At 45.8% G+C, this 25,847-nt stretch overlaps 1 protein-coding gene across 3 annotated transcripts in view; it reads left to right on the top strand.

The window, feature by feature from the left end:
- The window catches only part of RPN2 (ribophorin II), a 42,169-nt gene extending 16,610 nt beyond the window's left edge, over window positions 1-25,559 (top strand). For 2 of the 3 annotated variants that reach the window (XM_066234557.1, XM_066234556.1), the window contains exons 8-18: window positions 1,758-1,876; window positions 3,846-3,951; window positions 10,356-10,447; window positions 12,083-12,197; window positions 14,874-15,068; window positions 16,267-16,353; window positions 17,523-17,618; window positions 19,086-19,161; window positions 21,129-21,258; window positions 22,639-22,686; window positions 25,234-25,559. In XM_066234557.1, the coding sequence (XP_066090654.1) occupies window positions 1,758-1,876; window positions 3,846-3,951; window positions 10,356-10,447; window positions 12,083-12,197; window positions 14,874-15,068; window positions 16,267-16,353; window positions 17,523-17,618; window positions 19,086-19,161; window positions 21,129-21,258; window positions 22,639-22,686; window positions 25,234-25,246 (1,077 nt within the window). In that variant the 3' untranslated portion in view covers window positions 25,247-25,559. The remainder of the gene's footprint in view (window positions 1-1,757; window positions 1,877-3,845; window positions 3,952-10,355; window positions 10,448-12,082; window positions 12,198-14,873; window positions 15,069-16,266; window positions 16,354-17,522; window positions 17,619-19,085; window positions 19,162-21,128; window positions 21,259-22,638; window positions 22,687-25,233) is intronic. The other variant, XM_066234558.1, reaches the window with a different exon arrangement.
- The last annotated feature ends 288 nt before the right edge of the window (window positions 25,560-25,847 follow it).

Genomic DNA, 25,847 nt, shown 5'->3' with positions numbered 1-25,847 from the left:
TTTCTTCTAGAGAAGTTTAAATAATAACGCTTTCACTAAATTGAGTGCAAGAAAATTGCATTTGTGAGTTCATAACTTGAAATGACTAGAGAAGTCTTGCTTCTAATGCATTTTTTAGTACCAAAACTTTCTAAATACATTATTTTAAGGCAGCTTTTTAAATTCCTGAGCAATTTTGGTACTTACCGTTGTTAAAGTACATAGCAGGTCTCCCTCTGGCGTGACTGTGGATGTCTCTGCCTCCTTGCTGCCTAGCCGCCTCCTCACTCAGCAGTGAGCACAGACTTCTCTTTCAAGTTAGCTCCCGGAACAGGCTCTGTGCACCCTTCTTGAGTTCGCTTAGAGATTTCATCTCAAGTGAGGCTTTTGTTGCTGTTGAAATCACTGGTAATATAAGATCTTGAGAAGAAATGAAGCATTCTATGTCTGAACTTTGGGGTTCCACATCGGACAGTCCCGTCCGCCCCATCAGTTCTACTTTGGTGGCTCCTGCAGATAGTCCCCTGGGGAGATGCCTAGCACTTCAAAGCTGCCTCTCCTCCCTCTCCTTACAGCCTACATCCCTTCAGCTAGACTGGGGTAAGAAATCACCTAGTTAACATAAATCACCACAAGGCAGGGCATGCTCAGAGAGCGAAGGAGAAAGAGGACTGGCTTTGAAGCTTGGCTGGGGTTTGAGTCCTAGGTCAGCAATTTTCAACTGGTGTGCTACAAGAATTTTTAAATTTTTTTATGGAGTTTAGAGAGAGAGGGAAAAAAAAAGAAAAACATTAATTAGTTGTTTCACTTATTTATACAATCATTCATTGATTCTTGTATGTGCCCTGACCAGGGATCAAACCTGCAACCTTGGCTATCAGGACAGCGCTGTAACCAACTGAGCTACCCAGCCAGGGCCAACTGCAAGAATTTAAAAACATGCAGTACCTGACTGTTTAATCAGGAACACTGACCTTTTTTTCCTTAGGTTGTCAAATTAAAAAATGATAGTAGCTAACAATGATAGCTGTCTGGTGTGAATAAATCAAAATTATACCTATTTTGTCTTTTTTGTCAGATAAGCAAAAAATAAACTTTTTGGTGTGCCACAGATTTTTAGTAATTAGTTCATGTGTGCCATGAGGTGGAAAAGGTTGAAAATCGCTGTTCTAGACCAGCCACTTAGCTGACAGTGTGGTCTGTGGCAGTCTCTTTTCCTCTCATGGCCTCAGTTTCTTCATCTGTAAGATAGAGGTTATGGTCTCTATTTCTGACTATTAATGGGAAGATAAAGAACCTAGCCTCGTATCTGGCAAATAGTTGACTTTCAACAAATGATCGTTTTTAATGTTATCCATATTCAATTTTCTCATTGCCCATACCTTTCTGAAGTGTTTCCCTTGTGAATACATACATTTTAAGTTACTTTAGTTGAGTGCATAGAAGAGGGAACAGAAAGAAAGGAACATACTGTGATCGGGGGCCAGTCATTCTCTTCGTCGGCTCTAGTTTTCTTCCCTGAAAAATGAGATAATTGGACAAGATCGTATTTAAGATCCTCCCCACCTCTAACATTTTATAATTGATCCTGTTCCCAGTCTAATTGTGTTTTCCTGTATTTGATCTCTGATAGACAGTAGACCAAGGGTCAGTGGAGATGTCCTAAAATGAGGCTTTTCTCCTACAAAGCGTCCTCCCTTTGGATAAAGCACACCATGACAACATTCTGTACTCCCTCAGCCTTGGTTGCTACAGATAATTTTTAAACTTATTTCCAGTTGCGGGTCACCAGTGTTCTGTCCCAGCCTCTGCCTCAGGCCTCTGTTAAACTAGAACATGCTAAATCCGTGTCGTCCAGAGCCACTGTTCTCCAGAAGACCTCCTTCACCCCTGTAGGGTAAGTCCTGAGCATTTTTTTAAGTGAGAGACAGACAGAAAGGGGGAGAGATGAGAAGCATCAATTCTTCGTTGGGGCACCTTAGTAGTTCATTGATTGCTTCTCATATGTGCCTTGACTGGGGTGCTCCAGCTGAGCCAGTGACCCCTTGCTCAAACCAGAGACCGTGGGCTCAAGCCAGCAACTGTGGGTCATGTTTATGGTCCCACACTCAAGCCAGCAACCCCGCACTCAAGGTGGTGAGCCCGCGCTCAAGCTGGAGACCTTGGTCTTTCAAACCTGGGTCCTCAGTGTCCCAGGCCAATGCTCAATCCATTGTGCCACTGCCTGGTCAGGCCTGAGCATATTTTTATCAGGTGCCAGTAAACTTGTTTTGGAAAGTTAGCTTGCAGCCATTGTAATCCAGATTAATGTGGATATTACCAAAGATCATTTAACCCTTTGAGTAGTGAGGTTATTATTATTTTTTTTTTTTGCTTGCTGACCCCCAGGAGTGAGGTTTTTTTAAAAAAATGAAATTAGTTCCAGTTCCAGTTTTATTAACTTAAAAATCATGTTTGTTTGATAATCAGTTTATGGAAACAAGAAGAATATACATTTGCCTTTTTTTAATGTTGTTTTACATATTTTTAAAATAAATCTGATCATACTCTGGATGGTCAGGAGGCACGAGGACGTACATAAACGTTCATACTAATCAAAGGGTTAATACCTACTGGTATCAAATCTTATAGTTGTCTCTGTTTTGTCACTGTTACATAAGTAGCCAGTTTTAGATTCAATATTTATTGTTTTTGTTTGATGTATGAGTAATAAATGTTTATTATAGGAAAAAACATGGAAAAGCACAAAAAAAATATATAAATTAACCATAATTTACTATAGCAGTTAGAGATAACTGCCATTAACATTTTACTATCCTTTTTTTTGTTTTTTTTCTATGCACAAAATATGTTTCTAAAATTGAATTAAGACTAGGCTTTATCTATAACGATATGTGAGGATCATTTTCCCCATAGGATTAAATCTTTTTTACAATCTTATTTTATTTATTTATTTATTTTTTTGTATTTTTCTGAAGTTGGAAACGGGGAGGCAGTCAGACAGACTCCCGCATGCACCCAACCGGGATCCACCCGGCACGCCCACCAGGGGGCGATGCTCTGCCCTTTCCAGGGCGTTGCTCTGTTGCAACCAGAGTCATTCTAGCGCCTGAGGCAGAGGCCATAGAGCCATCCTCAGCACCCGGGCCAACTTTGCTCCAATGGAGTCTTGGCTGCGGGAGGGGAAGAGAGAGAGACAGAGAGGAAGGAGAAGGGGAGGGGTGGAGAAGCAGATGGGCGCTTCTCCTGGGTGCCCTGGCCGGGAATCGAACCTGGGACTCCTGCACACCAGGCCGACGCTCTACCACTGAGCCAGCCGGCCAGGGCATACAATCTTATTTTTAATGACTGAATATTATTATATAAATTTTAAAAAAATTAAAGGTCAGTTTTATGTGAAACTGTTAAATGTTAGTAAGTTAACGAGATCCAGAACTTTGAGTGTTAGAAAATGCATTTATTAGTCAGTCATAACAATATATAGGTAAAATATGAAATAAAAAAGCAACATTATTTTTAGTAATGAGCAGTGGAATGGTTAAAGACATTGGGGATTTTGCTGTATAGTCTTTTTATATAATGGGAACCATACTGTACTCAACCTGTTTGGTATTTAATTATAGAAAGCTACCTCAGGGAGGCGGGCTTTTAGGAGCAGAGAGGGGAAATAAGGAAAAGAAGACTTTTGAGACTTGAAAGAGTTGCTCTTTTTAAATTGTGTTGAAGTTCTCCCCACATTATAATCAAAGTTGAAGAAGTGGGGCAGCCCTGGACCATCTCAAGGAGCGCCTCCCTTTGCAGCCCATGCATTACGTTCATGGCTTTCCCATGTGACTGTTTGCTAACCCCACTGTCCTTCTAAACAGGGATGTTTTCGAACTAAACTTTATGAATGCCAAGTTGTCCAGTGGTTATTATGACTTTTCTGTCAAAGTTGAAGGTGACAACCGTTATATTGCAAATAGTGTGGAGGTAAGTGCTTTTTTTTTTAAGTGAGACAGGAAGGGAGAGAGATGAGAAACATCCACTTGTAGTTGCAGCACATAAGTTGTTCATTGATTGCTTCTCTTACGTGCCTTGACAGGGGGGCTCCAGCCTAGCCAGTGACCCCTCGCTCAAGCCAGCAACCCTGGGCTTCAGGCTTGCGACCTTGGGCTCAAGCCCCCGACCACAGAATTACATCCCAGGTCGATCCTCTGTCTATTGCGTCACCACCAGTCAGGGAATAAGTGCTTTTCTTGTCATCTCTGTTGCCATGTTAATATATCCAAAGAAATGACCAAAAAGGCACGTGGCGTTGTCTGGTTTATTGACTTCACTTTACCACCGAGTTAATGTGACTGTGGTAAAAGAGGGATGGGTTTAAAATACACTGTTTGACAGACTTAGCCAAGAACTTTGTGATGGCGAGGTTTCTTTTATTTATAAATTATTCATTTGTTACTATGACTTAGCAGTACTATTTTACATAAAATTAGGGAAGCAGAAAAAATAAAAATCACCCATAATTCCACTGATGCATAAGTATTCTTAACATGTTTTGTGTGGTGGGCTTGATGGGTTTAGAACAGTACTTGATGCTAATTAGGCAATGGAAAAACATCAAGTGACGGATAGCATTGTAGTGAGCTTTCTGGGTAAATAAAGCACAAAAGAAAACTGGTAATTTCTCATAATGAAATGTGCTTCAGATGTTTAGCTGACTCTAGTTGTGTTGAAGACTCAAGTGGTTTTAGGGCTGGAAAGCTACGCCTCATTTATCTGATGCTTTGTCGGAACGAGAATTTCACATTAGTGGCTTTCTTGGCTAATTGAAGCTTACCCCTTCGGGCCCTGTGGCTTTCATTTTAACCTTCTTTGGATAAATGTTTATGATGAATTATGCATTTGCCTACTTTTTATTTTTTTTTTAAAGCAAGAGAGAGGGAGACAGACTGGGACCGACGGGCTGGAGAGAGAGAGAGATGTGCCTTGGGGTGGGGGGGCTCCAGCAGAGTGAGCGACCTTTTGTTCAAGCCAGCGACCTTTGGGCTCAAGCCAGTGATCATGAGGTCGAGTCTATGATCTCACGCTCAGGCCCGCGACCTCAAGGTTTTGAACCTGTGTTCTCTGCATCCTAGTTTGACATTCTATCTGCTGTGCCACAACCTGGTCAGGCTTGAGCTAATTCTTATATATGGTGTGAGGTATGGGGTCTTTCTTCTTTTGCATGTGGATAGCTAGTTGTCCCAGCATCAGTTGATGAAAAGACTATTCTTTCCCCACTGATTTGCCTTGGTATCCTTGTCAAAAATCAGTTTATCATAAATGTAAAAGTTAGTTTCTAGACTTGCAATTCTGTTTCGTTAGTCTCTTAGTTACTTTTTTTTTTTTAAGATTTTATTTAATCATTATAGAGAGGAGAGAGAGAGAGAAGGGGGGGAGGAGCAGGAAGCATCAACTCCCATATGTGCCTTGACCAGGCAAGTGCAGGGTTTTGAACCGGCAACCTCAGCATTCCAGGTTGACGCTTTATCCACTGCACCACCACAGGTCAGGCCTGTTTCGTTAGTCTCTATTTTCATCCTTATACCAATACTGTGCTGTCTTGATTACTATAACGGCTTGGATATTTGTACGAACATCAAATCTGGTGTTTGTCCAAGTGTTTTTGTGGTTATTGGAAAAATTAAGTACAAAATAGCAGAAATGGGTAATAGCTGTTATTCCTGCAATGAAATAAGCCCTTACTGAGGCCATGGCTGTCCTTTTACTTCACAGTGATGGAGTAAACATTACAAAATGTCCCCTCTCCCTCTTCATTACATTAGAGCTTTAATGTGCCTGTTTGTGTGTGTGCATGCTCTGACCTCTGTCGCATACGCAATTTTACTTAGTAATTTCAGTAATAGTCACACTTAGAGCCTTAGAGTGGGTCGGCAGGCCCTGTTTGCTCTCCTGAGGGCTGCTTGACATTGGTCAGAGTGCATTAACAGTGGTTTGGTGTGGGAGGCCAGTAATAACACTCATTGACATTGGACTTGCTGTCAGGGGAAGCATGGGCTTTAGACCTGTCTTCAGCATTAATTGCCCCTAATATACCATCATTTTTGACAGTAATGAGCTAAACGGCAGGGGTGGGTGGGGGTGGGTGGGTATTACTCAGCAGAAAGACTGCATTTCCTGGAGTTAAAACATTTTCGGAGGTGTATGTGGACGCAGCACAGGCAAACAAGGACTTAGCACGATTCCCTGTAAAACAGGCCGAGTTGCGTTTAGAGTGCCAAACAAGCCCTTTCCTCTTATAAACACTAATCTTGCAGTGTTCCTTTAAAGGAAGAAGCAGCCAGCCAGCAGGGGCCCTACTCTGAACCCTTTACGGCAGGGCTTTGGAAACAATTACAATGATTTTTTATTTCTCAGTTTGCTTTAAAAGAGTAGCATAAAAATGCTTTTCTTTTCAATGTTTCCAGAGACCCATTTGTAGTAAGATTTTAGGAGCAGAAAGACTTGTTTTACATTGTTCCCTATTTAAGAATAGTCCTATGGTGTTTCTGTGCAATAAAGAAAATGCAACTTAGGGGGCCTTTTAGAATTAGGGCTGAGAGCAAGCCCAAAATGACTTGGGTTCACTGCGATGTACTCTTTTGTCATTCCACGTGTTCGTATCCCTGGGAATGCTTATGATGTTTTTAAAACAAACACACAATTGAATCTTGGTTAGCAGGCCGTAGTGGGCCTGTGATTGTTGCAAGTTTACAGTCAGGTTACTAAGAAAGGCCTGAAAGTCAATGGCTTTCTTATCACTACATTGGGGAGCCCTGCACAAGTCTTTAAACATCGGTTTTTGTATCTCTCTCTGCTGAAAGGGAAAGTCATTAATTTAAAAACCATATATATTGGATGGTACTTTTTAACACAGAAATGTTTATAAAGAAGAAGGTGTATGACACACAGTCTCATTGCTCAGATAATCCCTACTTAAAAAATAAAATGGGAATAAAATATGCAAGTAGCATAAATAAATTCAAAGTACCAAATGATATATAATGAAATATAAGAGCCTTCTCTCAAACCTTCAGTGCAGTCCTTTTCCTCGGAGGGAATCCGTTATTACCAGTTAACTGTTCACTTTAAGAAAAAGGAGGATGCATGTATCAGTGAATGTCTGCATAGACTTTTAAATTTACACAAAGGGGGTCATTCTATAAGCAGTTATGTTCTTTGGTTTTGTCACAAAGTAGATGCTCCCAGCTTTCCCCTTGGGGGGGTCTATTCTACTTGATGGCCCCCCACACGCCCCAGTAACTCACCTAGCTGCTCAGATTCCATGACAGGCAGTGGTGCTAGATCTAATTCTGCCAATAGATGGCTCTATATTCAAAAGGACACAAGCCTTGTTCTTTTGAAGTGCTCCGTAGTGACTCATAGTGTGCATGTACCATTATTTATTTAATTTGTCTCCTGTTTATGGACATTTGGGTGGGATGATGATTTCAAGACCACATTTACAAATAAAATGAGTGTATCCTTAAGAGAATGAATCATAGAAGTGAAGAGGAATTATTTAGTTAAAGTTGAAGATTGCAGAGTAACTAATGAAGACAGATTTAGCATGAGGTATTGCTAAATTCCTGCCTCTCCCCAAATTCGAGGACTGGCTAAGGCCTCCTGCTACATACTTGCTACTCCCCAGCCAGAGATGCCCAAGGCCAGCCTGGGTCATAGTCCTTGACCTGTGCTTTTTGTAGCACTTTGTACATCCCTTTGTCAAAGCAGCAGCCTGGACTCCTATAATTTAGCTGTGCATATATGCTTCCCTTGAGGACAGGAAGTGCATCTTGCCGTCTCTATCCCCTGCACCTGGGCGACCCAGATGCTCTAGGGCAGTGGTCCCCAACCCCTGGGCTACGGACTGGTACCAGTCCGTGGGCCATTGGTACCAGTCCGCAGAGAAAGAATAAATAACTTACATTATTTCCGTTTTGTTTATATTTAAGTCTTAATGATGTTTTATTTTTTTTAAATGACCAGATTCCCTCTGTTACATCCGTCTAAGATTCACTCTTGACGCTTGTCTCAGTCACATGATACATTTATCCGTCCCACCCTAAAGGCTGGTCCGTGAAAATATTTTCTGACATTAAACTGTTCCGTGGCCCAAAAACGTTGGGGACCACTGCTCTAGGGGCTGGAGGGAAAGTAGTCTCGGTGGGTGTCTTGCTAAAAGGCGATAGCCTCCCTGACCAGGCGGTGGTGCAGTGCCTAGAGCATCGGACTGCGATGTGGAAGACCCAGGTTCGAGACCCCGAGGTCACCAGCTTGAGTGCGGGCTCATCTGGTTTGAGCAAAAGCCCACTAGCTTGAACCCAAGGTCGCTGGCTCCAGCAAGGGGTTACTCAGTCTGCTGAAGTCCCATGGTCAAGGCACATATGAGAAAGCAATCAATGAACAACTAAGGTGTTGCAACGCGCAATGAAAAACTAATGATTGCCTGACCTGTGGTGGCGCAGTGTATAAAGCGTCGACCTGGAAATGCTGAGGTCGCCGGTTCAAAACCCTGGGCTTGCCTGGTCAAGGCACAAATGGGAGTTGATGCTTCCAGCTCCTCCCCCCTTCTTTCTCTCCTCTCTCTGTCTCTCTCTCTCTCTCCCTCTCTCCTCTCTAAAATGAATAAATAAAAAAAAAAAAAAAAAAAAAGAAAAAGAAAAACTAATGATTGATGCTTCTCATCTCTCTCCATTCTTGTCTGTCTGTCCCTGTCTATCCCTCTCTCTGACTCACTCTCTGTCTTTGTAAAAACAAACAAACAAACAAAAAAAAAAAAAGGCGATAGCCTGATCTAAGCTCTTGTTTGAACCTTCCACTCCCGTTTTTCTTCAGCTGAAGTGGTGTCAGTGCCTCTCTGGGCTGAGCTTTACATAGCAGAGCCTGCTCTTTCTGAGTCCAGGTGAGTTATGAAGCTGTTTGCTCAGCAGAGCCCAAAGAACCAGAGTGGAGGCTCCTGGCTTGCTCCTCGGGGTTTATTCGACTTGAAGGCCCACTCTTCTCCCCCACTCCATAATTCACCCAGGCGCTTAGCTTCAGTGTCAAGCTGTGATACCAGATATAATTCTACCAATAGGTAGCTGTGTGTTCAGAAAGCAGGAGATGATATCCTTACAGCTTTAGACAGTATATCTTTTACATTCAGCATCCCTTCCTCCCTCCCTCCCTCCTTTCCTTCCTTCCTTCCCTCCCCCCCTCCCTTCTTCTCTCCCTCTCTCTCTCCTTTCCTCTCTCCTTCCCTCCTCTCCCTCCCTCCCTTCCTCCTTCCTTCCTTCTTTCTTTAATGTAAAGGCAAAACGGAACACCGCTATTTAACTTGATAATTGAGACTGTTGTCACAAAATAGTTATTATGGTGGCTGAAGAGAAGGCTGTTAAAAGGAATTACTTGATAGCTATCTTTATCTCTTTTTAATTTTTCTTCTGTGCCCTTGATTTGAGGCTGTCACACCTTGATAGTACGTTTTAGGAAAATATGGAAGCTGTCCTTCAATCATTTGCCCGGCCCTCTATCTCTGTTCCTTGATCCTGACCTAGACTATGAGCCAGCGGATTTGGCAAAGATTGCCTTAAGTATCGCATTCAAGCTTATCAGATACTTGGAAGTCTTATAGTTATTTGCGCAAAAAGTGCCTTGGGTTTGTTTACACAATTTGTACATTCAAACTTAGATTTTAGTTAATTATTTATTTATTTATTTATTTTGAGGGGGGGGGAGGGAGGGAGACAGGGACAGGAACATCAATCTGTTCCTGTATGTGCCCTGATGGGATCGAACTGGCAACCTCTGTGCCTCATGATGATGCTCTAACCGAGGGGTAGTCAATCTTTTTATACCTACCGCCCACTTCTGTATCTCTGTTAGTAGTAAAATTTTCTAACCACCCACCAGTTCCACAGTAATGGTGATTTATAAAGTAGGGAAGCAACTTTATAAAATTTATAAAGCAGAGTTACACCAAGTTAAAGCATATAATAATAATTACTTACCAAGTACTTTATGTTGGATTTTAGCTAAGTTTGGCAGAATAAATCTTTATAAAACAACTTACTATAGTTAAATCTATCTCTTTTTTATACTTTGGTTGCTCCGCTACCACCCACCATGAAAGCTGGAATGCCCACTAGTGAGCGGTAGGGACCAAGTTGACTACCACTGCTCTAACCAATCGAGCCATCTGGGGTCACTGGGGCTAACTGGGTCACTTTTACTAAAATCATGGTAGACTTTCTGTCCTAGGAGTTTTTCATGCCTATACTCACCTTTAAGAGAAAAATTTGGGTGTGCATGTTAATCCCTGGCACATCCGCCAGCTGACTTGGCAGACTTCTTCTGTGTTTCACTTCTAGCTCAGAGTCAAGATCTCCACTGAAGTTGGCATCACAAATGTTGATCTCTCCACTGTGGATAAAGACCAGAGCATCGCACCCAAGACCACACGGTAGGCGGACTGCCTCCCCTGGGGCAGCCGAGCGCTTCCGGATGTCATTTCTCTTTCAGCAGTGATCCAACTTGCACTCCCAGTTAGAGAGGCTGTAGTCCCACGGGCACACCAGCGGGGTGCTGCTGGCATCCAAGCAGTTCGGGGGGATGTCTGTATCCCTCCATTGGTCAGTCCCTCAGCAAACAGTCCACAAGTTAATGAGCTCACTTAAGAATGTCAGTGAACTCATTATTTACTTAAGGTGACAATTTTTTTTTAACTTTCTTGTTGTATTAGTTTATATTCTGGTGTGTTCTCTTTATCTTCACAATCTTGAAGTTGCCTTCAGTGGCCTCATGCAACTTTTTTTGGCCCACAGTGTGTCTGAAAAAAGTTAGCAGCAGCCTCATAGGTGCTTAGAATTGAGATGGCAGATACCGAACATTAGAGCTACGCGTCCCCTTTCCAAGGGCACAGAAGGCATCAGCGATCAGTCATACCGTTTGTTCCTGCTGAACTCAGAATCTTTTTTTACCACAACGTTCTAAGTAACCATTAGCAATTCATTGGAGTTGGGCCAGAACCCTGTGTGAAGCCCATTTGTCAGCCCTCTCCCAGATCCTTATTTTGGGGGGACCATCTCTACCTCTAGGTTTGGTCATACCCACAAATTCACTCAACTCTTGTGGGTATAGAAGCTAAGAGCAGTCGGTGAACCCTCAGGCCATTTTGAAGATGGTGTGTGTGGCGGGGAGGGTATTAGCTAGAGCCTAGAAGTGAACCATTCACTCCTTTTAAGTCCTGTGAAGGGGCTGGGCCCTTTGCCTCTGGCTTGGATATTTTCATAGTGACATTGAAGAGGAAAGCACTGTTGAGAATCCCTGGAATAACAGCTGTGAAAGTGCTTTGCAAAGTTTAATGTTCTGTATAGATGAAGAGTTGGTATTACTCATAAGTAAGTATAAAGCCCAAGTACAAATATAACCAGGTATAACCTCTAGAATCATCTTTGGCTTGTTCTGTCCTCTGGCCATTCTAACCGAAAATACAAGGAAATAGCTGTGAAAAGAAAAGGTTTCTCATCAAGACTGCCTTTTGAGAAAATGACTTTTTAAAATCCAATTTCAGACAGCAAAATACATTGCAACCGTGGCCAGAAAAAAAATTCAGCATTTAAAAGAAAGAAAGCTCTAAGTACCCTTTTCTTTGCATCTCCTACACCCTCACCTCCCAGCCTTGCTCACACGTGCTGCTGCCATTGATCCTGTGATCATTTCTCCTCATGATTCCTCCAGCCCAGCTCTCAGCCCGCCTGGAAGCCTGCAGGGGACCCACGAGCCCCACTGGTTCGTGATTTGGTTGAGATGACATCCTTAGGTCCTCGAAGTGAGAGCCCAAGCATCTCCACGGGAGCCTTTTCCCCAGACCTGATAGAAATTTGTTCTGTGCTTTCCTTCATCCTGGCTTCATCAGTCCAATTTGCCCTCTCGCTGCAAACAGTCCCCCGCTCCTGTGCTCCTGCCCGCGCATAACGGAAAGGTGTTAATGCACAGTGGGGGGTTTAGGCAGGGAAGTGAAGTTTGAGTTCTTTACTCCGTTCATAGCTGTGTGCAGGTCCTTGCTGAAAGTTTACTGTGTTCATGTCTCTTTCAGGGTGACCTACCCGGCCAAGGCCAAGGGCACGTTCATCGCAGACAGCCACCAGAACTTCGCGTTGTTTTTCCAGCTGGTGGACGTGAACACTGGTGTCGAGCTCACCCCTCACCAGGTCAGGGAAAATCCAGAGATTCTCTTGGCTTGAAACATGACAGCACACTGGAGCTGTTGACGCGTATGTAACTGAAGAGAGCAAATTCCGAGTTCCTGTGTCGGGTCTTCACTCACCCTGGCCCCGATGGTCCGACAGGTGCTCCCACAGGCCTCTGCCCCTCTCTCCTGCTGGCGACCCTGAACTTAGAATACACTCTTCTTTTTAAAAGATTAGCTGATGTTGAGAAGCTATATTTAAGGCAGATTAGCACTTAATTGAGGCTTATTTCTTTCCAACAGAAAAACCATTTATTAGAATAATTTTGCCAAAAGGAAAATGCGGGCACTGGGCCCAAAGCATGTTCTTTTCCGGCCAAAGCAGATTTTCTGTACATGGGAACCTGAAGGCTTGTTCTTTTTCACTTGCGCCTACTTCATGTTATGAAAGCAATAGGCTCCGTTTTTGTAAAGTATTGTAGTAATACTTTGACAGATTTTCAAACCAGGCCTTTTCCCCAGAGTACCTGAGGTGGCTGGCCTCCTGTCCTCTCACAGGCACCTCTTCCCTCTCCTCTGTCACCCCCCTTGATTGGCAGTACTGGCTCTCAGCCCCAATCCCAGTGTATTATGGAGGGAAATTCAGGTAAACAGTGCTGAAAGACAAGCAAGAACGTGGACCTAGTGGCCTTGCTTAAGGTGTTTTGTAGTGATACTTTAGCAAGAGGCAGCAGACTGTGTCCAGGCAAAGGAGCAGCTTCAGAACTAACCCCTGATGAGGGTGAGTTTACTTGGAACCTTTTGCTTTCTTCTTCTTCTTTTTTATTTTTTTTTATTATTATTTTTTTTTAGTGAGAGAGACAGAGAGAGGGACAGACAGACAGGAAGGGAGAGAGATGAGAAGCATCAGTTCTTCATTGTGGCACCTTAGTTGTTCATTGATTGCTTTCCCATATGTACCTTGACTAAGGAGGCTATAGCAGAGCGAGTGACCCCTTTGCTCAAGCCAGTGACGTTGGGCTCAAGCCAGCGACCTTGGGCTTCAAGCCAGCAACCTTTGGGCTCAAGCTAGCAATTGTGGAGTCATGTCTATGATCCCACGCTTAAGCTGGATGAGCCCATGCTCAAGTTGGTGGCCTTGGAGTTTCAAACCTGGGTCCTCTGCATCCCAGGCCGACGCTCTGTCCACTGTGCCACTCTCTGGCCAGGTGCGTTCTGCTTGTAGCTGCAGCGGCTACACTTGGGCCCAGGCCCCTGGGCGGCTGCCCACAGGACCACTGTCCCGGCTCTTCTCTGCTTGTCTCTCCTGCCCCCAAGCACCAGAGAGCTCAGTTGGTGCACATGGTCAGGGCCATGGCTAAAATACCAATCTTGAAGTACTTCAACTTCTTTGCATTTCACATGTCATTCTCAGAATGACATTTACCAACCAAACAAGGGAAGAAACAATATGAAGAAAGGAAATTCTGAGACTAAATTAGTGAGCTTTGGGTTAGGGCAGGGAGAGTTAGTGAAGGAGTGTAACTTTAACTGAATACTTGTCTCATCCAAGATTCTGTTTTGGAAACCATGGCTTAGAGACCTACATAGTGTTGGCATTTTGCAGCTGAGCCTGGCGACCACCTGCACTCCTATGACAGGAAGGAGACCAGGCATCTGGGCTCCTAAATTCCTTCTTGGCCAAGACTCCATAGTCAGGATGCTTTGCATCTGGGCCCCTTTCCCGAAATACTTTGATGGTTCTTTGTTGCCCGGATGGAGAGTAAGAAATGAAATTTGTGTTTTTTCTGTGATACAACACTAGCTGTGTGACCATGTAACTCATTTAATCTTGCCTTACGATCTGTAAAATGGAACCAATCGACCTGCCTTGTTGAGTTCTTTATTTTGAAACTCTTCAAGGAAAAGCTCTGAAGCAGATGTTAAATTTTGCTTCAGTTTTAATATGCTGAAACCTTAGTTTCTTATGCTACTGGAGGGATAAGACGATTAGACTGGCATCTTATTGATAGTAGCGGCTACTGTTTGTGGGCTAGCTGATGTATCCCAGCTCCTTGGCTAAAAGCTTTGCATGCGTTATTAGGAATATTCACACAGATACACCACGTGTTGAAGTTAATCATTGTATCTTATCAAGGCCCAAAAAGGTTAACCCGCTCGGCTAATAAGCAGCAGATCCGCATCTGTCTGCAGAGCTGGGGCGTGCTCGAGGACACCAGGCTGCTCAGCTTGACTAGAGCTCGCCTTGCTATCAATCCCCAAGCCTGTCTTCTCGGTCTGTGGCTGCAGGCACTAGGAAATTGAAAATGGGCCTCTTACAGTTCCACCTCATTTCCCTTCTTCTTACCCTCTGGTGGAGAAGTTAATTGGGCAGCGAAGTGGCCAAAGGCTGGCAGGAAGAAGAAATTGCAGCAACAGCGAAGGGCTTAAATCATCCACAAACTGGGCGTTCAGCCTCCAAGTAGTCAAGAATTGGCTGCATCCCTACGTTAAATTTCTCATACAAGCAGAAGTTATCTCTGCTCCCAGAACTCGGACCCAGGGTGGGATGGCCGGTCCTTGTGCTCTCCGGTTCGGTGGAGCCCCGAGCTCCCACTGCGATGAAAGAGCCAGCTGTCCGCAGCCTCACTGATTCACATTGGGCCCAGAGGGAGCTCTGAAATTACCAGATAAATTACAATATTATTGTTCCATCCAGACATTTGTCCGACTCCATAATCAGAAGACTGGCCAGGAGGTAGTGTTTGTGGCCGAGCCAGACAGCAAGAATGTGTACAAGTTTGAACTGGATACTTCCGAGAGAAAGATCGAATTCGATTCTGCGTCCGGCACCTACACTCTCTACCTGATCATCGGAGATGCCACGTTGAAGAACCCAATCCTTTGGAATGTGGTATGTACCTAACTGCCCCCCGACCCAGGCAGGAGTGGCTGTGCCCCAGTCAGACACAGACGACTCTTCCTTGTCAGGCGCCGGGGTTCTTTACCTGAGCCTTGCCTGTGTCACCCATGGGGCAACGAATACGCATTGTGAAGTGAGGAGCTGTGTGCTGTCGCTGTTAGTAGTCGTAGGGCCATGTACATTGCCTGGCACATAGTAGGCGCTTGGTTGAATGAGTGAATGAAGTGCATGTTTGTCTTCGTGGGTTCTAGCAAATTTCTATAGCAATTATACTGGAAGTTTTCCGTACTTCATCAAAGCATTGTGGGGGATACACAAATGTAAGAGATAAAGGTCTTGACCTGTGCAATACAGTATAGTTTCATGGGGGTAAGATTTGAGCTCCAGTGACAAATCAGGATGGCGTGGGACAGCGAATTGTAAGATATGCAAAATGTGAATAAACTAATCAACATTTGCATATTATGTTATAGTTTACGTGGTGCTTTCACCTGTGTGTCTCACTTTTGACTGGTGTGATGAGAGAAAACTTGAAAGATGTGGCTTTGAGCTGGGGTTGGAGACTTGCAGGGGTTTATCAGAGCGGCGTGGGGGCTTTGGCGTGCTCCCAGGGAGCTTTCTCGGCGGTGTGAGTGGGTCTGTTTTCCAGGAGTGCCTGCTGGGTCTGGTCAACAGCAGCAGGCGCAGAGGTGGAGCGGTAGCAGAGGCCAAATTGCCCTCCTTGAGGGGTGGTTGGTGCCTTTTGCAGGACAAAGGGGCAGCTGTGTTTCTTGTGTTGTTTTCAAAGGTCCTTTTCCTCTCCTGGACTTCGGGCTGCTTTTTGTGTGAGAGTGCATTTTCATCTCTTTTTCTGTGACTAAATAACACTTCCCGGGGACACCGAGCGTTTTCTGATTGCAGCTTTAACAGCCCAAGTGCCAGCTGAGATTTTGTATTAAGCAGCTCTGCGGGGCTCACCAGGCCAGTAGAAAATTGGAACGCTGGCTCTGAAAAGCGTTTTCAACACACACGTATTTTGTTCTTGAAACTTCTACTGCCTCAATCTGTCCACTAATACATGGGAGGTGATTTGACTGCCTGCAGCTCTTTCAGTTATGGTCCCTGATGTGAGGGAGGTGGTACTGTTGTGCTGATGAGTCGCACGGGCTTCTCTGTCCCTGTACCTTTAGCAGCTGCTCTTATTTTTTAGGCTGATGTGGTCATCAAATTCCCTGAGGAGGATGCTCCATCGACTGTCCTGTCCAAGAATCTTTTCACCCCCAAACAGGAAATTCAGGTATATTTCAAGGGGCTTCTCTGATACACCCAGACAAGAAACATGAAATGGGCACAATGAGAGGGCAACAGGCCCCTGGAGGGTGGCTCTAGTCCCTTCTTTACCCTGTTTACATAATGCGTTATAGTTTTGTTCTCACCACCCTGTGAATTAGGCAGAGCAAACTTCAGTCCAGTTCTAGAGCTAAAAAAAACAGGCTCAAATAGTTGGAGACAATCTCAGAACCTTGGTCTGTTTTCTTAAACATCCAGGAGGCACAGCCCTGAGGTCCCTGCTTAACAACTCCCACAGAGCTGGGTTTGGCCCTCTCTCTCTCTCTGCTCCTGTGTAAGTTAGGACTGGGCTGACGGGGGAAACCCAGCTGGGACCACAGGGCTTCCCTCCCCGAGGCAAGTTCTTCCTCTCTTCCGGGAGTCACTGGCCCTGCCCTGCCCTGCCCTGCCCAGCCCACGGAACTGCTGCAGGATCAGAATAGATCACGAATAGATAAGGCAAGACAAGCTCTGAAAAGTTTCTATAAAGCACTGTCCAAAACAAACACGGTAACTGTTAGTTAAATGGTTTGAGTGCTGGTTAAGAAAACTGAGGTAGGTTCACTCAGTGAATTATTTACATTCGTGAGAAAGGATCTTACTGTAATAACATGGAAACTTACGTATAAGTTCATGTTAAAGTGTTCCGAGCAGACTTCTTACTCTTAATTCACTGTTTAAAAAGGACAGGGATCGAAAGGGTCGAGGAGTGGGACTCCGTTAAAGAGAGTGAGGTTGACAGCAGTTGGCTGACTAAGTGGGGGAGCAGCTGTGCTGGGCCGTGCCACCCTGGCAGCCCAGAAGCACTGCACTGTGAAACCAGAGTCCTGTCTTGGATCTGTCGCTCAAGCCGTCCATGTGCCCGGCTATCCATTTTGGTACTAGGCAAATGCCATTTGATAGATTGCATTTCCCCAGCCTCTAAATGGCAGTGAGTCTTTGAAAGGAGACCTCTGGGATTAGAAGCCAGCAATGACAAGAGGCAAAAGGCCAAGTGGTCATCATTACAGGGGGTTTTAGCCTCTGGGAGACAGCTCCTCATACTGACTGTCATTGGCATTTTGGTCCCTAGTAAACATGGCAGCCCCTTCTGGAAGGGCATGTTCTTAAATATTCTGGTGTGTCTTCTTTTGGCAGCACCTGTTCCGCGAACCTGAGAAAAGGCCCCCCACAGTGGTGTCCAATACGTTCACGGCCCTGATCCTCTCGCCCTTGCTCCTGCTCTTCGCCCTGGTGAGTGGCTGTAATTAGCATGGGCAGCGTGCGTCTGGCGCCAGACTCAGCAGATGTTGCCGTTCCAAAGGAGGCTTTGTGCTCTGGCTGCAGCATAGCTCAGAGGGCCCAGCAGCTGGGACCTGCACCAACGGTCAGAAAGTGTCCGAATAACTACAGTTTCCCACAAGGAGGGAGCAGCCACATAAACCATCCATTAACGAGGGGCATGAGAAAGTACCTAATGGCCATTAAGAATGATAAAAGTGTATGAACTGGGATGCTCTCTGCAGGAATGTCCAGATGAGGGGAGGTGTTAGGAAACAAGACCCAATGCCCATAGCTGTGTAAGAATCGAATATGAGGCTGTGCATTTCAGCACTGATTAGAGCCTAAAACTGTAAGTGTAAAACCTGAAGTTCTCATAAAAGAGTGTGAAATAAATTATGATAAACCCATACAATGGAATAATACACAGCTTATTAAAGGAGTGGGTAGATAGGATATATGCTGACATAACAAGATTGCCAAGCTGTCTTACCGAGTGAAGAAGTCAAGGGGTGGGAAAGTTTAGTATGATTATCTTTGTGTAATTACTTTGAAAAGGCATTATCTATTAGTGTTGGTCACCTCTAAGGAGAGGACTTCTTAAGGAATATAAAAAAGGAAATTTTTATCTCTTACACTTTAAAGGACTGTTAGAAATGTTTTTGTCAATTGATTTTTTCTTTCTCTTTTTAAAAATTATAAACATAGATGCATATCATCAAAGTTCAGAGGATTTTGAGAACTGTATGGGAAACTCATTAGATCTTACTTTGGGAAAATTGCCTGTGTTTATAATTCATTCATTGATTTTAATAAAAGAAATATTGGGGCTTGACCTGTGGTGGCGCAGTAGATAAAGCATCAACCTGGAATGCTAAGGTCACCAGTTTGAAACCCAGGGCTTGCCCGGTCAATCTAAACCTGAAAGGCACACCACACACTTGCAGAAACCAGACCCCAGGGTATGGGCAGCTGTTGTCATATTTGAGCGATCAGAGTTTCAAAAGGCATGGAACCCACATCAAGTCCTACCAGCTGCCAGTCCTACCAGTGGGTTTCTCTTGCCAATACCCACAGAAACTAGCAGGGCTGCTAGTTACTTCATCACAAATGCAGTTTCTGACCTTTCAGCTTTGTTGGGTCACTTGTTTTAAAATAGAAAGGTTTGCTGTCATTAAAAATGATGTTCAGATTTGAGTTACCCAAGCACATTTGAGAGCAGGTGTTGGAATTATTGGAATGCCTTTCTAAAGAAAAAAGGGAACAATTTTTCCTGAGGACATGTAATGAGGTAGTTGTCACTTGGAAAAACCTCATGTTTATCAAGTATGCATGAACTTCTCAGCCCCGAGGGCTGTTCAGTGGACGAGCACCGGCATGCCATGTGTTGCCTCTTTCAAGTTCTAATCTCTTTTTAATTTATTTCTCCCTAATGTTTAGTGGATCCGGATTGGTGCCAATGTCTCCAACTTCACTTTTGCTCCTAGCACAATTATCTTTCACCTGGGACATGCTGGTAAGCACTCCGCCTGCTAATTCCACTTAACCTCCTCTGACATTTAGCCTGCCCACGAAAATGCCCCGCTAAGTAGACCCACAACCTGTTAGCTATAATGACTTAATAGTAGAACATTTTCCTCTTCCTCCTGGCCTTTCAGGACAGTTGATAGGATGATGACCCTGTTTGGGCCATCAGCTGCAAACAGCTGTCATTATGGTGGGTTTCGCTGGGCGAGGCTGCTGTTGGCAGGCCACTTACCCTCATCTCATAGCCCTGTTCATTTCCAGAGATTGCTCACTTATCGTATCTTTACGTTGAGCCGTCTTCCTGGATGAGGAGTATTAATGCAGTTTCCAAAGGTCATCTTTCTCCACCGAATCGATCTTTACATTTGCTGGCGGCGGTGTCTGGACAGAAATAGAAAACAGTTTCTTCCTCAGTCAGACACGCTGCCCTGCATTGTTCTCTTAAGAACTGAGGACCTAAACATAACCGCACAGTTCACACTTCAGCTAAGCGTTTCAGTGACTTGCAACCCCATTGGCTCGGTGGGGCCTTCCATTTCACTAAGAAGACTTCAGTACTCTCTGCTCATTTCTTTGACTCTTTCAGGAGTCACCCTCTTGTGTCCATAGTGTGCAGGTTCTGTATGGGCCCACAGATAAACCCCTTGAAATTCTAGGCACATATGTGCCTGTTCTTTTCTGGGGAAAGAGAGAGTATAGCTGATCAGATTCTCACAGCGGTCCGTCACCTCATAAACGGTTCAGAACCCCTGCTGTAGTTCACCGTCATCCTCCCAGGCAGAGCCGACAGGATGACCTTTCTCTCCCGCCCAGTTACTGGGCTTGAGTGTTAGCCCTCCTGGGTCAGGCTGAGAACAAAACCTGAATACAGACGTGTTTAGAGCCATGACTTTGCTTGCCAGAGTGCTCTGTGTGCACAGTCCCTCATTTGATTCTCAGTACAACCCTGGTGGGGGTCACCAGGGCAGGAGTTATGATCCGTGTTTGACAGGTGAGAGAATTCAGGCCCAGAGAAATGAAGTGGCTGGGAGGACAGAGCCTGGACCCGAGCCCTGGGCTGTCGATGTTTAGGCCTGAGCCCTTTTCACTAACCCTCCTTCCTCGGTTCTCCTTGCTCTCCTCCTAGTCACAGTGCAGGTTATCTTTGAATTTTTTTTTTTTTAATAAAAAGGAAATTATTTATTTCTATAATCCTGTATACTTTTATGCCGAATTTGAAAAACGACTTCCAAATGTAACATGAAAGTAATGTTTAAAATAACAAACAAAAAAAAACCTACATTAAAGAAAAGCAGGGATTGGTGAAATTATATGATATATGTGTGACACGTAGATACAGATAACAGGACAGCAAATCCCAGAGGGAAGCGGGGAGGGTTCGGGGTGGGGGCAAAGGAGGTCTGACGGGGGCACGTTGTTGGGGTGTGAGGGTGTTGTATTGATTAGGACACTTGAATCCATGTTAACATAATAAATTAATTCCAAAAAAGAAAGAAAGTAGACACGAGCCAGAACGCAGAAGAAGATTGGTAAAGGAGCTGGTTTGTTGCTAGTCGAGCCTGAGAGGCAGGTACACTGAGTGATCTACATTCTGGTATCAGATGGAAGGAGTAAAACAAGCTGGTCTAGGCCTGACCTGTGGTGGCACAGTGGATAAAGCGTCGACCTGGAAATGCTGTGGTCGCCGGTTCGAAACCCTGGGCTTGCCTGGTCAAGGCACATATGGGAGTTGATGCTTCCTGCTCCTCCCCCCCCCCCTTTCTGTCTCCTCTCTCTCTCCCTCTCTCTCTCCTTTCTAAAATGAATACATTAAAAAAAAAAATTAAAAAAAAAACCAACAAGCTGGTCTAGCAATGCAAGCCTTTGTAGGATCTGGCCACGCCTGCCCTCACTGTCCTCTGCCCCACTGTCTGTCACTGTTCTGTCTAATTGGCTGTCGTCGCCCTGTTCTTGCAGCCATGCTGGGGCTCATGTACGTCTACTGGACTCAGCTGAACATGTTCCAGACCCTGAAGTACCTGGCCGTCCTGGGCGGCGTGACGTTCCTGGCTGGCAACCGGATGCTGGCCCGGCAGGCCGTCAAAAGGTGAAGCTGGGGCGGCTGTGCTCCCAGGGTGGACGTGGAGATCTTTCTGTTGGCTCCGCTGCCCTGATTCTTAACACGGGCATGTGGCAGAACGGTTTACCCTTTAGGGGCAAGTGGGACATGTTAATCCAGCCTGATACGGAAGCCTTGTTCAGTCAGAAAACAGCCTTGGTGGGCAACTTGAAATATTTTAAAACCACAGCCATTTATGCCCTGGCACATTAGAATAAGAGAAGAAAATGATTGTTTTAATGTGGAGGCTGCATAAGAATGTGCCCTGCTGCTGCAGGGACCCTGCCCGCCGCCCTGCGCCTGCTCCTCTAGCCCCAGCGGGCTCCCGGAGCCCCGCCTCCTGGCATGAGGTCTGTGCTCCCCCTGCCCGGAGCTGCCACTCTGCTCAGCCCACACCATGTCCCCAGGAACCAGACACTCTTAGGTTCACACAATGATCGGATCTCCATCTGATCGCAGCTTGACTTTGGAACCTGGGTTAGAGGCAAATTTAAATGTCACAGAGGTGTTCCTTATTGATTTGACTTTATTAGAACTTGGGTGATTGCAGTCACGTAAAGGGCAGTAAGAAAGGTCAGACTTGCTTTCACCTTTGGAAGCTAGATTTGCAGACGTGCCCTGCTGTCTCCTCTCTGGGACTTCTGCTGGAAGAATGTAATTCAGTCGTGTGCCCTTCAGCGTGGCTGCCGATTAACTTGGTCAGGTCAGGGAGGGGCTTTCTCAGAGACCTTTAGCGGGCGGGGGAGCCACTGTCTCATCCTGGCCCGAGTCTCCATGGTGAGCCTCCTGAGTGCCTCACGGCGGAGAGCCGGCCCGTGGGCCCCTGGACTTGCCCGTGGTGATGCGGACTCCACCAGAGCCCCCCTAGCGCCAGCAGTGGAGCTGGTCCATGCTGCTGCCCCTCCAGCAGCCCCAGCGTGGCAGCTATGCATTGCGTCTGAGAAAGAGCCAGGGCCTCCGCTGGTTTCCAGTAGAGCCCTGCCCCTTCAGCAGCCGGTCCAGGCCCCAGGGAGCTGGAGGTCGCGCTCTGCCGAGTGCTCTCTTCTGGAAGTTGCCCACATAAGACAAACAAAATCCAGGGGAGATAAGTGTAGAAACCATTTGATTTGGATCCTGCTTAGCGTGAGTTCCTAATCTGGACTCCTAAAACTGTCCATTTTCTGGGGAGAGAGACCTTGGGCCCCAGCCCCGAACAGGGAGGTACAGCCCGTTCTTAGGCTGCATCCGGTGAGTCCTGGAGCGAACTCTGCCACGGGGAAGGTCAGTGACCTAACGGAAGCTCTGGTTGGGTTTTTGCCATTTCTTTTCTCAGCTTATTTCTTTTCTCACTGTCCTTTCTTGATTCTCAATCCCTCTTTCCTTTGGCAGGATCGCTGCAGAGCAGAGCAGTAGATTGGCAAAATATAGGACATTACGGTAACGACGAAGGGCGGTCTTGTCCCAGAAGCAGGGCCCCCTCCCATCTTGCCTGCCTCGTGCATGTCAGTCACTTATGTGTGCAGCCTGCTTGTCCCCACCCCATCCCCAGGCCAAAGCTGAGTTCCGAGGGCAAAAGCAAAGTCCCCGCAGTTAGCTCAGCTGATGGGTAACTTTGTAGGAGAGCAACCTTGACCTAGCTTTGACTGTATGACTTCGTCCTCCCATGTGTCCCCTGAGGTCCTTTTTAGACAAATTTTCAGGAGAACTGAGCTGAGGATAAGACAGGTCCAGCCTTGGACTTCTTTAAAGGGAACCCCATTCAGAATGTCTTAAGTTCATTATGTGATGGTCTGATGAGAAAACCTGGCACACCTTGGCACTGTCTCTAGGTCTTTCTGTAACACTAATTTTGGGTTGAACCAAACAGTTTGGTTTGGTGAGACTGAATTATGGACTGACGGCCATAGAGCAAGGCTGGCATCAGAACCCAGGTTCCTAGCGCATAGGATGTGGGTCAGGGCTGCTCTCTGTGGTGGAAATGTCAGGGGCGGTATCACCCATTCTCCAGGCCAGGGATGGCAGGGAGGCAAGGTGCAGGGAGGGAAGGAGAGAGTGTCTGATGCTTTCCTGACTGGCTCCTCTAGACCAGGAATCGGCAGAAGTTTTCTGGAAAGAGCCAGATAGTGCTTTAGGCTTCGCAGGCCCTGTCGTCTCTGTGAGAACCTCTCAGCCCTGCGCTGTGATGAGAGAACACCCACAGAGCATGGAGACGCAGAGCACGGCTGTGTTCCTGTAAGACTCTATTTATGAAAGCAGGCAGTGGGCTGGACCCCGTCCGGGACCGACAAAGAGGAGGGAAGTACTGGAATTTTCTCGTCATGTTCCGCCCACCCTGTGCCACAGAAGTGGCTTCCTGCCAGGGCAGCGAAGCGATCTAATTTTTAATCCTCTGAAAGTAAGAAAAATCAACCAAAACATGCAATGTAGAGCGCTTTCCCTGACATGTGAGCCTAGACTAGAACGTCTTTTCCTTTGCACAAGAAGAGACTACATTCGGTTTGGTTCGGTTTTTTCAGGTTTAGACGATAGACAGGAAAACTCACCCTTTTGGGTGTACAGTTCTGTGAATCTTGACGAACTTATGCAGTAGTGTAAACACCACCTCAATCAAGACACAGGCTATTTCCACACTCCAAAAAGTGCCCCGTGTCCAGTTTTAGTCAGTTCCTCCCCACCCTCGTTCCCTGGCCATTTCCATTTGGTTTCGTCCTAAACGATACTTGCTCTGAGATTTGCTTTCAGATCCGCTCCTTTCTGCTAAATACTGAGCTCTAATTCTTTAAAGTAACTCCGGATTGATTTTGTTTTTCTTTATGTTTAGATAGTCTACCTTCACCCTGCTACCCCCAAATCATAACTGCTTGAAAGAGAGGAAAGTCACTTAATTATTTGGATGTTTAGGACTTTCTGAGCTTGGGACCTAGGGTTTTACAGGGAGGTCCCTGGTGGCGAGGTGGTTTTGATCTGAGGACAGACACGGGTGGGTCAGGCATAGCCTCTTAGCAGGATAGGGGCTCGTGGGCCACGGCCCTTCCAGCTGCTCTTGTTCCACACTCACTCTCTCCATGCAAACGTTTTGGAGCACACGCACTTTAAGTTCCCGGGCACCTGCAGGTGTTGGTAGGGAATTAGGGGCACTTACTGCAGCCCTCAGGATTAATTCTGTGCCCGTGCGTGCTCCCGGCAACTGTTGATGAATTGGAACAAAGCCAGCCATTCTGCAAATTGTGTCATCACATGGGCCCTCACCACTGGGCAGAGCTGCCTGCTCGGGACAGCATGGTGCCAGCACCTTCCTCTGCTTGCCAGAGCCACCACCCACTCACTCGCGCTGTCACCTCCCTGGTGCCCAGGGTCTGTCTAGATTGTCATTTCTGTTCTTGTGTTGTCCTAGTACTTAGGCAGAGGCAGCCTTGGGGAGAGAAGGAATAAAGAGATCGATTGTTTTTACCCTCTTAGAATTTTTCTGTGAGCTGAGTCCCAGTTTGGAGAGTCATCCTTTCTTAGGTTTAGACATCGGTTCTGACCGTTGGCAAGAGCGTGACCACGGGCAGGTTTCTGTCTGAGGGTCAGTGCGCCGTCTCGGCTGGCAGACCGGGACTCTGGGGAATTGAAGATGAGCTCTCTTTAAACCATCCTCCCTGTTCCCCTAATCAAAGTGACCGCCTTTTTTGGCCTTGCATGTGGGAGGTGTGCCTGGAATGACTCCCATCTTCTTAAATTTTTACATACCACTCTCATTAATTATCAGGTTTGTTTCATTGTTTCTATTTATGTTGTCATCAGCTCTAGTTTGAACTAGCTGTGTTACACTCTTTTGTGAGATACTGGGCATAAGTAAATAGGATTAATAGAAAAATGATGGTTCCTTTATTAATGGTATCTTATAGTGGGAGAGTACCTTGGTCTCTCCGTTGTCACCAGTTAGGAGCTGTAACAGTGAGTTGAAATCTTTAGTAATTTTGTACTGTCTCCATCTTTCAGAACAGCACATTAGTTCTGGAGGAAGACAGGAAACCCTGAAACCTGAAATGAATGTCAAGAGGAGGAGACAAGAACAATTCAGTTTGAAAAGAGGAATGGAAAAAAAAACCCAAACTTTATTTAAAAAGAAAAAAGTTGAAATTGTGGTTATACGTTTGCCTGTTGTTCCGTCGCCCACCCAGAGCAGGGGCCCGAGAGCCTGGAGCCTCTGTCTCTCTGGCACGATGCCAGCGGGATGCCGTGAACGTCCCGACCTACCAGGTGTCGCGTTTGAAAAGCTGACGTCTGTAACAAGTCTATTTGGGAATAAAGGGTATGGGAACAAAGGCCTGACTGAGTTTATTTTAGCACTTTTGGACTGAGGGGACTCCTGGGGCCGTCCGTACACGAGGATGGCCACAGTGTTTCTTCAGGCCCTCTGACATTGATCCTTCTCACCTGGAAGAGCCACTGTCCTTTCTTCTCCAGCCCTGGGTACCAGCTGTCGGCATAGGAGCCCTGTTGGTATTGGAAGGCTCCGCTTTCGCCTTGTGAGTTGGTGTCAGCGTGCAGTGGGGGAGGGAAGGGAAGCTTAGAAGAGGGCTGACCACGCGAGTTATCTTTGGCTCTTAGAG

The sequence above is a fragment of the Saccopteryx bilineata genome, chromosome 6, assembly GCF_036850765.1.
Source record: "Saccopteryx bilineata isolate mSacBil1 chromosome 6, mSacBil1_pri_phased_curated, whole genome shotgun sequence".
Classification (NCBI taxonomy): Eukaryota; Metazoa; Chordata; class Mammalia; order Chiroptera; family Emballonuridae; genus Saccopteryx; species Saccopteryx bilineata.
This window is presented reverse-complemented; position numbering and strand designations above follow the sequence as displayed.